At 40.7% G+C, this 14,017-nt stretch overlaps 1 protein-coding gene and 1 long non-coding RNA gene across 3 annotated transcripts in view; both read right to left on the bottom strand.

The window, feature by feature from the left end:
* The window catches only part of LOC136359053 (uncharacterized), a 945,479-nt gene that overhangs the window by 261,286 nt on the left and 670,176 nt on the right, over positions 1-14,017 (bottom strand). The window lies entirely within an intron of this gene.
* The window catches only part of DCBLD1 (discoidin, CUB and LCCL domain containing 1), a 47,274-nt gene that overhangs the window by 23,475 nt on the left and 9,782 nt on the right, over positions 1-14,017 (bottom strand). The window contains 1 exon segment of the mRNA XM_066315291.1: positions 7,959-8,171. Coding sequence (XP_066171388.1) covers positions 7,959-8,171 — 213 coding nt within the window.

The raw sequence follows: 14,017 nt of genomic DNA, 5'->3' as shown, positions 1-14,017 counted from the left end.
AAAAGACTATATACTCAAGGAAGGAGTATTTTTCAAAGGTTTATAAGTTTCCATCAAAGATTTGTAAGAAAAACTGGGGGAGGTTGGTGGAATTTATTAATACTACAAAATGTTCACTTTTTTTTTTTTTTTTTTTTTTTTTTTTTTTTTTTTTTTTTCAAACTGAGGAAGCCTTGCAAAACATTCCAATATATTTCTTCTCAATAGTTCAGGTAAGACCATATCAGCACTACACTGTCAGGTCCTCAGACTTGCCTGGGACCTAGCAGGGTTTATTTCCATGTTATTGAATACAAAAATAAGTACTGAGAGGGAGGGTTCATCTCACCCCTAAACGGCAGCTCTTCAAGAAACTCACCAGGCACCAGTTTGACTCCAAGGTTCTTTACTCCCTGAAAGAACTAGAGATGTGTACAGTCTGGTTTTTAGGAAAAGGTGTTAATCCACCCTTTTTGGTGCTTACTGTGTTTAAAATGACCAGTGTAAATGCACCCCTCTGATTTGATTTCCCTAATAATACTGGGTTTGGTTAAGCAGCATCTCTCTCCATTTTGCCAAATCTTTGCAGAGTGGCCTTTTTAACTTCATATTCCCATTTTTCCCCTAATAGATTTATTTTACATTGATGGTCTTTCAGGAAACATGCTAAAGGGACAACTAGTAATCCTTAGAAAATAAAACTGATTCAGGGTCAAAACAATTCTTTGGGTTTTGACAGATAAAGAGATATGCTTTCATCTTTTTTTAAATTTTCTTTAGAAAAGTAACATCTTTGTTTTTCTCTACTCTTTTCCCATGCACTTCCATACATCAGTCCTCTTACTTCCTTCCATGTTGTAAAGACAGGACAGTCTCTCAGACTCTCTGCATTTTGGCTTGTTAGAGGCACTTACTATAGACACAGAAGTGCCTGGTAGATTTGCTCCTCATTGACTCACTATTACCTCAAATACATATATTATGAGAATTTATAGACATTAGAAGACTAAACCCAGCCAGCATCTGTACATGTTAGATTTCATCTGAAAACTGTATTTAATCTACTCAGTATTTTCCATTTGCAATTGAGGTGACAAAAATACTTTCACTGTTTACTTTTAAAACTCACTCATATGTGCTCACCATCTTGTCTGTCCATGTCATCTGAGATCCATTGATTGCCCTGTACAACCATAGTGAAGATGAGAGATGATGGAGAAAGCCCCTGTACAAAAATGAGAAGCTTGCTTATAGGGCCCTGTTAATTTCTGCTGCAGCATTTGGACTTGATTCTGGATAAATATTTAATTCCTAAACCTGAGACTTAGCCAGAAGTTTTTTAAGATCCCTTTTGAGAACTGCCAGATCACGTTATCAGTTTTCCATCTTCTAATGTCAGTTGTGAGGTGGGTTGTTTTGCATATTCGGCTTGAAAAACGAGTCATGAATGCTGATCTCTCTCAGCTTCCTGTTAAAGTGACTTGGCTGGAGCTCTGCTGGGGTAAGTAGGCAGAATCATTTGGTTTGTTTATAAGAACAAAGGAAAGAGTTTGATTTAATAAACAGATGTGTTACATGTGATGAAGCTGAGTAGGTGTTCTCCGTATTTCAATATTACTATATCTAGATGCCAGGGCCTTTTCTTCTTCCTGTGTCTCATTAAGAAGTTGACCCAACTGTGGTTCTGTTCACTCCAGCTTCTTTTTATACATATTTTTAAAAAGTCTGCAGAAGAGATAGTAGAGGTCTAAGGATTTCAAGTACACTAATTTTAATATTCTCCATGATCAAACTAACTTTTAATACCTTTCATACAGAACATTTGATCTGTTGGTATGGTTTAGGTGGCTTAAATAAAACACTTTTGTCTCCAAGCAGTATTAACATCCTGCAAGATACACAGTAAATTGTCTCTTGGATATCCTTTGGCTGGCCCCTCTGGAGACTGAAGAGACTATTTTACATGTTGTTTATTTTTTAAATGTTAGCAATAGCCTACCGCTTTTGTCTTTTTCATAATAGTGTTGTTTTGCAAATCTGATGATCTTTACAGCATTGTCTGGTTTTATGAGGTCTAGTTTACTTCTACTGTCAACCAGACTCTGGCACAGCTCCTGAACTTTCTTTATTGAATTATTTTCTTTTATTTTTTCTACTTCCCTTAAGAAGTACTGTGCCCAGAGGACTCTTTTCTTACATACCAGCTGGCAATGCCTACATGCTCCTTGTTTCTCTAGTGCTTAATACTTTCTGCCTCTTCTGTAAGGCTTTTGCTTCCTTTTAGAAGCAACTACTTCCTTCTTCAGCTATTGAATGGCTGGTTCAATATGCTCATTCTGCTTTCAAATTCCTCAGCTTCATTTGAAATCTGCAGCTTGACATTTGCAGATGTCATTAAGAAAGTCGTTTTGGATATCAAATAATGATGTCCTCTGTTCAACAGAGAATCTTCTCCCTTTTTTCAGTCTTTACTTGCAGAGTAAGTCATGATTGGCAGGCAAGATGCAGCAACAATCTCTAAAGAATGTGCCTCTAAAGGATTATCAGGTCTTAATGCATTTGTTTGGGGAAAACAATGTTTTAAATTGTAGCCTTTTCTCAAACAAATCAATTTGGAATTACCTCAGTAGCTGCAGAAGGACAGGGGAAAAGATGAACACGGATTACACTTGTTTCACTTCAGAACTAAAAACTCATCCAAGTGCAATCTTTCACGAATAGCTCACAAAACCAGCAAGGATCTGTTGCATGAAAACACCTTCAGTCTCAAAATTCATCTCCATCCCACATTCACACAAATACTTTGATAAGCAGTGACTCTTCCTCGCCCCCTTACCAAGACAAGTCCCTCTCTGCTCCAGCCCTGACACACACACGTGCAGTGGGAACCAGCAGGACCCTGCAAGGACACAGAAAGTGTTGCTCTGCTTCCTTCCTTGCAGGATGCAGGGAAGGTGGTGTTAAACACTCTGCAGATACAAGATGATAGAGTAGTCAGGATGAGACAGCCTGGTTATTCAGCATTTAATTCTGTGCAACACAGTCTGACCTCAGGCTGAGTGGTAAGCACTTCTTGTTTTAGGAAAAACAAATATAACATTTGGTTAACGTTTCCAAAGGGTTGCCAAAGACTGCAATAAAGAAATGAAAAAGGCATCTGAGTTAGGTTGGGGAAGTAATCACAACTTTAAAATGAATCATCTGGGCCACCTGCACAGGCTGGTCTGCCTGCTTGACCTCAGATGAGATCCTCCCTTTCAATATTGTTGTGGTTTTAGCCAAATCCAAAGACATAAACACAGCAACAACTAGCAATCATGAGTGAAGAACTGTAGTTTAACAAAAAACAGAGACTAATACACTGCATGCAGCTAACAGGATAAAAGGTCCATTTGATAAAACTAAATGCTGACATTTTTCGTTGCATCAATCCTCCCAAAGCTGAAAACTCAGGATACTGCAACCACTCAGGTGAAACCCAACTGTTAAAAGTGTTTTGACTGTTAAGAAACTGCTCAACTTGATCTTCAGCAAGAACTTGTCTGGGCATTTCTTTGGGTTTCCTGAAATACCAGAAACAATACAGTAGTAACAAGTTTCCTTTGAGGGATGAAAAAGAAACCTGGACACACCCTTTATTCAAACAAGATATTTATTTCAATACATAGTAAGGAATGACTGGTTTGATGAATCCCCTCAAGTGACAATGACAGGTAGGAGGCATCCAAAGGCACTCTGTAGCTTTAGTGATGGGGCATGGGGAGAAGAAAGCATTTTCAGTAAATTCTCTATTTCACGTTAGTTACCAGCTGTAAATTACGCAAGAACAAGTCAACTGCGCTAACTCTCCAAATTATTACTAGTCACTCAGCAGCTCTGACATCCACCCCAGAGGAACACATCAACCTCCTACTGACTGCAAGTGAATGAGGAAGTAAGTAGGCACTTATCTCTTCTTTTGGCTTTCTCTCCAGTCAAGACTGATGATCATCTCACAAAATTAAGGAAAAAAAACCAAGCCATTAGATGGGGAAGAGACAGAAAAAAGCCAAAAAAAAAGGGGTCAAAAGAAGTACAGAAATCTGATAGAGACATGAAAAGAAGCAGACTAAAAGCAGTTCCTGTCAAACTTTTAAAACATTTATGATCCACCTTCACAAGTAGTGCAAATTTTGTTCTTGAGAACTACAGGGCTGACATGGTTAATCTTGTTTTCACATATCCCTTTAACTAATTAAAAAATCAGAAGCTCTACTTCAGAGCTCAGTATTTTTAATATGCTCAGATAATGCAATTAACTCGAGAAGAAAAGCATTTCAGTAAAGGCTGCACCTTGTCTGCACTGTGAGATTATGCTCATATTAATTTTCTATGGGACAAAAAAAATACCATATTTTAATCCAGTCAAAAGCTGTGCCTTTGAAACAGAACATGATCATCTATTTATTTCTCGTAGAGACAACCCGTGCAAAGCTGTGCTAATATTTAAATGTTTGTCAGACAAAGGTGACTCAGTTTCACCAAAACGGGTGTTAGACTCCCTTTGCTGACTGATGATTAATATTTTCACAGCTATGTCTGGATATAGAGCTAACAGCTTGAAAGAAAAGGCTTGCTACAGGTTCCTTTCTCCAGTGAACACTAAAGAAAATAATTTGCAGAGTAATAACTCAGAGATACAGTGTTCAGATGCCATATGACTCCAGTTTCAGAGCTTCATTAAGATTATTTAACTATCATCTTTTAACTGCAGTATTGCAGAAATCTAAATTCAATAGCTGCTTTCACAGGTCCATCGAAGCTGAGAAGTACCAAAGGTGAGAAGAACTGTGGTGTCACATTTGTGTATTACTTGAGACTGAGAAAGGCTTCAGTAGATCAGCACATACAACAATACCGCACACTTTTCTGGGAATGAATCATACTCTTCTATCCATCTGCAGAATTCAAGGAATGTCCTGGACTTTTATAAAATTTGCATGTAAGTGCTCTAATCTGCAGTCATCAACTTACAAAAGTAGTATCAATGTTCCCACAAACATAAATCAATTAATCCCTTCATTTGTATTTAACAGATTCCTTTTGCTGCATGGACCATAAATACTCCAAAGACAAATTAAGTTACTCCTTTCTGTATTGCAATAATCCCTGCAGATGGTTATAATGATGAATGAATCACAGTTAAATGTAAAGACTGGAAGAAAAAAAGTTAAATGTAAAGACTGAAAGGAAAACAATACTCATGGGGAGTCTTCTTCACACTAATTTTATATTTGTATACATAATCTAGTATTTTGCCTCTGACCAATTTTCTAAGCCTCAGATATACTCCTCAACAGATGTTTGTACTCACACTGACACTCATGCTGTTGTCTCCTGTAGTTCCGAAGAAATCAGCATGATATTTAAAACATATTTCCCTTTGGACCTTATTGTCTTGTAATTGCAAACCTCTTAAATAAAGAGCAAAGGCTGCTCAGACTAATTTGAAACATGAGCAGTATTTAAGTTGCCAGCTTTCATACTTTGCTTTTTAGGCTTTCCTTTTTAAACCCAGGTCAAATACAAAAAACACACAAAGATTAAGTCTTTAATTGCTCAGATGTTTTCAGTGCTTGCAAAGTATTTTCAACTCTCCATCATCCCATGAAAGAATTTTGATGTCTAAGGTCAGTATCTCCTTGGCCAGAGGGAAGATGCTGACTTGCCTGTAGATGTTCATGGAGAAAGAAGGGTTGCAAAGTGGAGATCTGAGTTCAGAAACAGCTGTCTAAAAGGACACAATAGATTGAATGGATGTAGCAGTGCTTATTCATGGGGCTTCTTTCACTTGCATAAGTGCATATTGAAACCCAAAGCCATAGCAAGACCGTTGAAAAAAATTACTTAGAGAAGCTCTAATCTCATCTAAGAATTCACGTGTCCTTTCAAACATAAGCAACATCATGAATTTATGCCTGTAGAACTATTTCCACATCCATTCTGCATGGATTTGCCTGGATGTAGAATAGACACTGTAGGTATGCTGGTGGGAAAGTCTACAGTGAGCTGCAGACCACAAAAACCATTATAGATGGTATGTCTGCATAAACTATGAAACTGCTTTAATCAGATATGACCAAAATCTGCTAATTGTGCAGTTCACTTCTGAGAATGCAAATTATAGTCCACATGCATCAGACATTACCAATCAGATCTGAAAATGGGTGTGGGAATACTTTAAAAAAATTAATTATGTGGACTTGATTGCACAATACACAGCTATTCTGCATGTATAGGCTGAATAACTGCAGTATAATTGATGTGAAGATGCCTTCAGGCTGATCTGTAAGGAACCAGAATTTCAATCAACATCCAAACGTCATTTTTCACTTCAAAAAACAATATATTGATTTATCCCTGCTTTCAAGAAGATCCTTAGATTAGAATTTCAAGACAGTATCAATAAAAATTATTCAAAGACATGCTAATGCGATAATAACCACCTGTTTCTTACTGCCAAGTATGGGCAGACTGCTTCAGGTGAACACAACTCATTACTTAGCTATGAAACACATCACAGAACCACAGAATGGCTTGGGTTGTAAGGGATCCCAAAGAGCATCTAATTCCAGCCCTCCATGACACGGGCAGGGACCTTCCATTAGATTAGGTTGGTCAGGTTCCCATCCAACCTGGCCTTGAACTCTTCCAGGGATGGGACATCCACAACTTCTCTGGGCAAACTGTTCCAGTGCCTCAGCACCCTCGCAGTGAAGAAAGAAATAAATAACATTAAAAAAATCCCAGCACACATGAACAGAGATGTTCCTTATGCCTCAAATCAAGCTCTGTGCAGGTTTAGATATCAGCATGTCACTGCCCACTCCTAGTGAAGGTTGTTTCAAAATGTAATACCTCCCCCATGAGAACAATAATTACCTTTACCTTCCTTTGTGAGCAAGCCTTTAATACCTCACTTGATCTTCTCTTACCAGATGAGTGATAAGCCTATCATGCTGACAAATGAAAGACAATCAACCCTCCTTACTACTAAGATAATACTACGAGATCACAAACGTTTTGGAGCCAAGGAGGGAGGTGGAAAACCTGCAGCGGCTCTGTGCAGCTCATATGTTCATCACATTTTTCCCTTGAATCCATTCTGCTTGTTAAGTCCAGCACAGCACACTTAGCCTCAGCTGACTGAAGGGCTACACAGCCCACTCCCAGCAGGCAAAATTTTATGAACTGTCAATTCAGGAGTTTATTCCTACATTGCAGAACCTCTTGCAGCTTGGAATTTAAAATGGATTTCTGAAAAAGGGTGCATGACTTGAAAAGCAGTTTGACTCTTCTAGAAAGTGTAGATCAAAAGTTTCAGTGACAACTGGTTGGGAAAACCATTCTGAGGAAGGCCTCGGGTTCTCCCTGGGGAGAATCCTGTTGCTGTTATGATTGTTTTAAGTGCACAACTGTAGCAGATTATTTGCTTATCTTCCTGAGCAAATCTCTTACCAGAGCACAGTCTGGCTGTATGCATTTAATATCAGCAAGTATTAAAGCTTGTACATTAGTAAGGTGGCTAACAGCTAGCAATAGTCAAGGTTATCTCCTCTCAGAGCCATGGACTGCCTAGGAACAGAGACACAGGATCATTGACTCCAATTTCTCATCTTTGTCTAGTTTGTGGAGAAGCTCTTTCCCCACACAAAAAGGGAACAGGGCTGATACAGGTCTACAGACATGCTGAAACAAAACTGATGGTCCAGCTCTGCAGGTCTGAAGGCAGAGCCCTCAGAACCGCTGTGCCAGAGCCCCAGCAGCCCCTGTGCAGCACAGCATGGCAGCACCCTCAGCCTTGGCAGAACTGCACACAGAGAACAAAACACTTGAATGCAAAAAGGAGGAGGAGAGGACAAAGGCTGGCATTTCTTGCGCTTTGCTAAGCTGCCTTTTACTCAGACTTTTACCAGTTCATGCATTGATCTCTTACATACCATGCAATGTTGAAGAGCTCTGGATGGTAAGGTAGCTGGACTCGCATTTCTGTGATTCAATGTCCAGGTCTCCAATTTTCAAGATCAGGCGTTTTCCTGGAGGCACTTGGATTTTCTTTTCACAAAGAGTGTAGTTTGGGTATGTCCCAGGATAGTTCTTGGATGCCAGCGTCCCACTGTCTTGATACATCACTGTGTGCCCACATCCATCCCCTGCAGTAGGAAGAGAAACAGAATGTATTCCTCAATGAAAAAAAAATGTAAGAAAATACTACATAAACATGTCTCATGCACTTTTCCCTTTTAAATAAGTATTTTGTAATACTCCACCTCAGGTCTGCTGTTCCTGGAACATAGGTAGCTGAAACAAATACAGTCACATTTCTCTTGCAAAGCAGTAGAAAAAGGGGCTAGAAAGACTCATGAACTGGGTGTATTTGAGAGCAATGTATAGAGAGTGTTTCTCTGGCTGTCTGCTTTATAGCCAAACCCTACTAAATCCCTGAAGATGCAATTCCACATGTAAGAAGCAGAATCCTTCCTTAAGTAATTTTCTCCCAGTTATCAGTCAGCATTTTATTTCCATAGCAATAGCCATCACATAGAGGGTAACTGAGTCATACATGAAGGCACAGACATGATTTAACTGCGTACCATCACAGACCTGACACATCTTATTTTCCTGTTGAGTTGTTTTTGTGCCACTTGCACAATACTAACAGCACAGAGGATCAGGTGAAGACACAAGAGGAACTTCTGAAGTGGGGTGTGCAGTGTTAATGGTACACAGGCTACTTCGCAGCAGCATGCCCAGAAATGCACGTGCTGCTGCCTCTTTGCTCAAGGGGTGAGGCTAGGAGTCCCCAAAGTGTGTCTTCATGGCACTGTATAGGAGCCATCTGGGCTTTGGAACCTCTCCCTGGTGCAGAGGCATCTAAGGAGCAGCTGCAGCAGATCAGAAGACAACAGGAAAAGACGCATGGAAATACACGGGGGGATGTGTGGACTGACATGGAAAACAGGAAGCATCCACAGAGGGGGAAGGAAGCAGGTATCAGATAAGAGACCTTGACTACTAACGGAAGCAATTTTTACTGAACTATTTAAAAACATATTTTAAAGTAACTTTACATTTGTATACTAAAGCCTAAGCCATTTTGTTCTGCTCAGTCTTCCAAATAATGGAAACTCTTATGACAGTGGACTAGTGTCCTATACACGTACATGTAACAGGCAGTCCTCAGTTTCACATCCTTTAGGGCACAGGCAGGCTTCCCATAGAAGTCTTGCATACTGTTATCCTTTATCTTGGCAAAATTGTAGCTAATGCAAGAAGTGTTAAAAAAATAAAGAATCCTGCAGAGCTGGGAATTCACGATGTTCATTTTAACTACTCAAAATTTTCCTTTTTGGGGATATTTTGGTTAAACTGTTTTGGTCTGTGCCATTTTAATTACTATCTGAATTTCCTTCCAAAATCATTACTAACAAAAAACTTAAGGTTTGATAGGATTATTTAAAAAGGAACAACTAGGAATGAAGTGTTGAAAAAGAAATATGCCATACCAAGGGGGGGGAAGTGGCATGCTGTGCTAAGATAAGCTCCAAGCTATCAAACTTTGACTTGCTACCGTATAATTACACTGCCATTTCATCCAACTCACTCAACTGCTTTTTCACAAGCAACCACATTTATTTTGAAGCTTTGGCATTACTACTAGCTTTGTTGCCTGCTATTTATTTTTGTCATAGGTTCATGCTGGGAATAGAGGTGAATAGGATATAGATCCAAAATCATATCACCATAAAACATATTCAATATGGTTTTTTTTTTCAGATCTCCTTTTTCACATGCCTTAAAAAACATCTGTTGTTCAAGTTTTTTAACCAAGCACTACTGCTTTTAGGATGCCTAGGAAAATACTCAAGATGAAAGGCAAGCTGGCCTCATAAGCAAACCACCTTTTAATGGAAACTTTTGGCAACAGCAATGAAGATATAAAGAACATTATGGTAGATGAGCTGTCAACTTTCTGAACAGAGAGAGGGGTCCATGGGGGTCCAGGCAGTGTAAAACCAGATCACTACCAGCAGGACACAGGACAACCTTGAGGCCCGTGTAGCAAACTGCTGTGCAGTAAAAAAGAACTCCCCATGGCCTTTAATTTAAACAGCATGCTTCTAACTGTGAGCATTTATTTCAGATGGAATAAAGAAACTACAATATTAAGTTTGGTTTGCAACTTATCCTTATTAGGAAAGAAAAGGAAAAACAAAGGGAAAGTTACAGAACCACGTGGGGATGAACTCCTTAAAATGGAAAATCTAGTGTTCACAAAGATTTCATCTCATGGGGCTATGTTCTGGCCTCTGTCACCTTTGTTCAACGCCAAGGATCTTTTGTGGTGCAAAATGCTGCTCCAAAAAAGCTGTGAAGGCCTTGCTATCATAAGACCCTAACAACAGTCCATGTCGCAGAGTCTTATATTTCCGCAGAAAGTGTACAGGCAAAACTGTGCATGAGAGACCTCAGCCTGCCATCCTCCTCTGTTGAGGTTATACAAGGTCTTGTTCCCAGGGAAACTTGTTGGGGTTTTTTTGTTGTTAAATCTGTCTTTGAGCGAGAGCATTAACACCAGAACATCTTTTGAGCTAAGAAGGCATAAATGCTATTTTCTGACTTTTCACTGGAAAGGTTAAACTTTCCAGTGGAAAGTTTAAACCATGGTGGAGCATTGCCATCCAAACACTCCAGCTGAGGAGGGGAAGGCTCAGCATCAGCTTGCACTTATAACATCCCTTGCTGCCTCAGTTCTGCCTGCCTGCCATGAAGCAAAAGCTAATATAAAAGCTTGTTTGCCACAAGAACCAAAGTGATGTCCAAAAAGTCAGACCAAGTCCCAGTAATTATTGCTTCTTACAGAGAGGGCTTGCTGCAGCTCTGAATTCTGAGTTTCTCGGCAAGATTAAGACTTTTTCTTTGCTCTGGTACACTGAAATTTGCTGGAAAACACACACTAAAGAGCATATGGAGGGAAGGTAGAATAAAGCTCAGGATCTGACAATTCAAAGAGCAAATTAATGACTAAATGTTAGTAAAAAACCCACAATAACATCACGGTATAACAAGGGCTCAGAAACGAAGGCAAGTTGTAAGGAATTCAAAGCATATCCCTAGTCACATTATCAAATGTAAAATGTGAACAATACTGCCAGTAGTTTTGTTCTTATCATTTTCCACAGGAAATTTTGATTTTCAGTAGAAAGGTGTTGGCCAAACTTAAAATACACTGAGTTGAAAACTATGGTTTAAACACCTGATGTCACACTCTCTACTATAGGCACAGCTCTTCTGCATGGAAATACGTTTATTTAACCAGTCAGTTTGACACAGACTTTCTTCCTGACACTGAATTTTCACTTATCATTACTTCTGAGAACTGTTTTCTATTACCCCATTTGGCAAGAAGCTGGCAGCCTTGCCCCAGACATCCAAGTTTCATCACTTCTCACTGGACAGGAGCAAAGCAACACATTTGAGCACATGGTACTAAACAACCAGAGAGTCTAAACCTACTCAGATTTATTAAAATCTCTCCTCAGCACCAGGAGTTATTGAAAACACATCAAACATACTTTGTAGAACACATTCCCATGGGCATTTGAATCAAGACCAAGATCATGATCTTGGAATTGTGGGTGACCACCTGTTGACCTACATGCAGGTTGTACCAAAAATCACACAGCACTGGAATTAAGGCTGTTTAACACAGATAAAAATAATCACCCACGGTAGACGATGGAAACAACTCCCCGAGCAGAAAGAACCACAATTGGCACCTTCTGCCACAACAGCAGGCACACCACTCACACCTTGCTCTCTCTCACATGGCGCTTGCCAAGAGCAGCACATGTTTGTAAACCCAAACCTGAAGACAGCAGTACCTGTGGCTGTGGAGAGGGCAAGGAGATACCAAGGGGCTGGCAGGTATCCCCACCCTCAGACTAAATGCATGTGGGACAAGGTGGAGAAGTATCTCCAGCAGCTGTGTCTGACCATGGCTGCTGGAACACAGGCAGGAGGACCCCTTCCAGGATCTAACCTGCCCAGGAAGGACAGAGGGGGTGAAATCAATGCCCACAAACAAGCTCTGCCCCCATCCTAAGAGCTGCCTGGGACACAGCCCCTGAGAGATACTGGAGCTTTAGCAAAATGGTGGTGCTGCCAGAAGCAGCACAGAGATCCCTGAAGAGGATACTGGTTCCTTCGGGTATCCTCCTGTCACCCAGAACCAACCACCTGACTGGACTGACTCTCCTTCCATCCCTTCCTTGGCCCAGGACACAAGCTGAGCCATGTCCTCTGCTCCCTGGGCTTTTCCACCACTTGGCTGCACACACGTGGATGTGCACAGTGCCTTCACCCAGCCACTCAGCACATTCCCTTCTGAGACAGGGAAAAGGATACTATTTTTCAAATAAGTGCTGTAAAAAGTTTCCATGTGCTGCACCTTTCAGAAACATGTTGATTGGCCAGCTACAAAACAGTTACAGAGTATGATATCAAAGGATTTTCAAAAGCATTGCTACAATATCTTGGCAGCAAACAGCTGCCTTTTTCATCCTTCTGATTCACCCTCATGAAGCAATTCCCAACAGCCTTGGACTCACTCCAGTGCTAAATACGTGTTATACCTAGGCGTGATCACACACTCAGCCTGTGGCTCCCTGCCCTTTTCCATTCCATTGGACGAGCCCTGTGGGGCCCCAGCATTTCCCACTTGGTCTCCCTGGTTACACACCACTGCTACCTGATGTCCCTTGGCTGCCCACTCTTTGTACCAGGATGAAATCCCCCAAAGCAACCTTATTTCCCTCCCCGCCTCCTCTCTCCCAATTTGACATCCTTTTGAAGGTCACCTTCATGGTGGTGCTTGGGAGAAGGCAAGCTCCCCCTACTCCACATGGAGGACAGGGAACAGAGCTGTTGGGAACTCATGGCCTTCCTTCTTCTTTCCACTCCTTCCTTTGAGAGGAGAGCAGAAAATTGGGGTTGAATGCCTAAACTCTGAATTCAGCAAAAAACCCCAGCATTTTCTGAAGAGCCACTGCAGCAAATGGCCACAGTCAAAGGGAACAGAATGCCACTGAGTCAAGGCTATGGCTCTGAGATCTCTGATTAAAAGCTCCACAGGAAAAAAGAGATTTGTCTTCCACACTGCTTTCACTGAAGTAATAACTCCAGCTTATTAAAAGCGACAATAATAACTAAGTCAAGGAGGTTTGTATTTGTGCTTGAAATAAGATTTGAGTTATGCATAAGAACATATAGGTATTTAAAAAATAAATCTACTTCTTCCAGTCAAACTTCTGCCCTCTCTGCTAATGTGGGACAGGAGAAAAGAGAGAAAATCCAAGTTTTCTTGCCAGATGCCATCCAAACCCATTGATGTGGTCTGAAAACACTTTAGGTTTTCATACAGCAACTCTAACCTTCATCACTAACAGAACCATGCATGCTGCTAACACAAATGGGTTCACGCCTTCACTGCTTTCTGAGGTGATGGAGTAAAATGCAGAGTTAAGTGCTTCATCTCTAACCCCTGCTGCCAAACCTGGGTCAAGAACATCAGATCTTTATTATAACAGAAGAGACACCCCCATGAAATCAGGACCTAAACCCATCTCTTCCACAGAGAACGGTGAGATGTCAGAGCTTTGTGCTTTTCCTGGCAGTGAGCTCAAATAAGGGCAACACCATAGCCCTGAGGCATTGCTGGGCAGGTGAGAACCCTCTGTCCTCCTCCCCAGCAGTGCTGGTGCCCAGAGCCACAGGCACCATGGAGGAGGTAAAGAGAGAAACGGGCACACATTTGAGGATTCCCCAAGCCCCTGGATTAAGGGCAGATGCCATTTACACCAGCAGGGCAACTGGCAGGATTTTTTCAGAAGTTCAGCTTTATATGCATCACAATATTTTGTGGATACAGAAAACAATATTTTCAAATAATGAATGAAACCTTTAAAAATTAAGGCAAATCTACAATAAAAAAGAAAAA

The sequence above is a fragment of the Sylvia atricapilla genome, chromosome 3 (genome assembly GCF_009819655.1).
Source record: "Sylvia atricapilla isolate bSylAtr1 chromosome 3, bSylAtr1.pri, whole genome shotgun sequence".
NCBI lineage: Eukaryota > Metazoa > Chordata > Aves > Passeriformes > Sylviidae > Sylvia > Sylvia atricapilla.
Note: the sequence above shows the minus strand (reverse complement) of the source record. Positions and strands in the feature narration are given on the sequence as shown.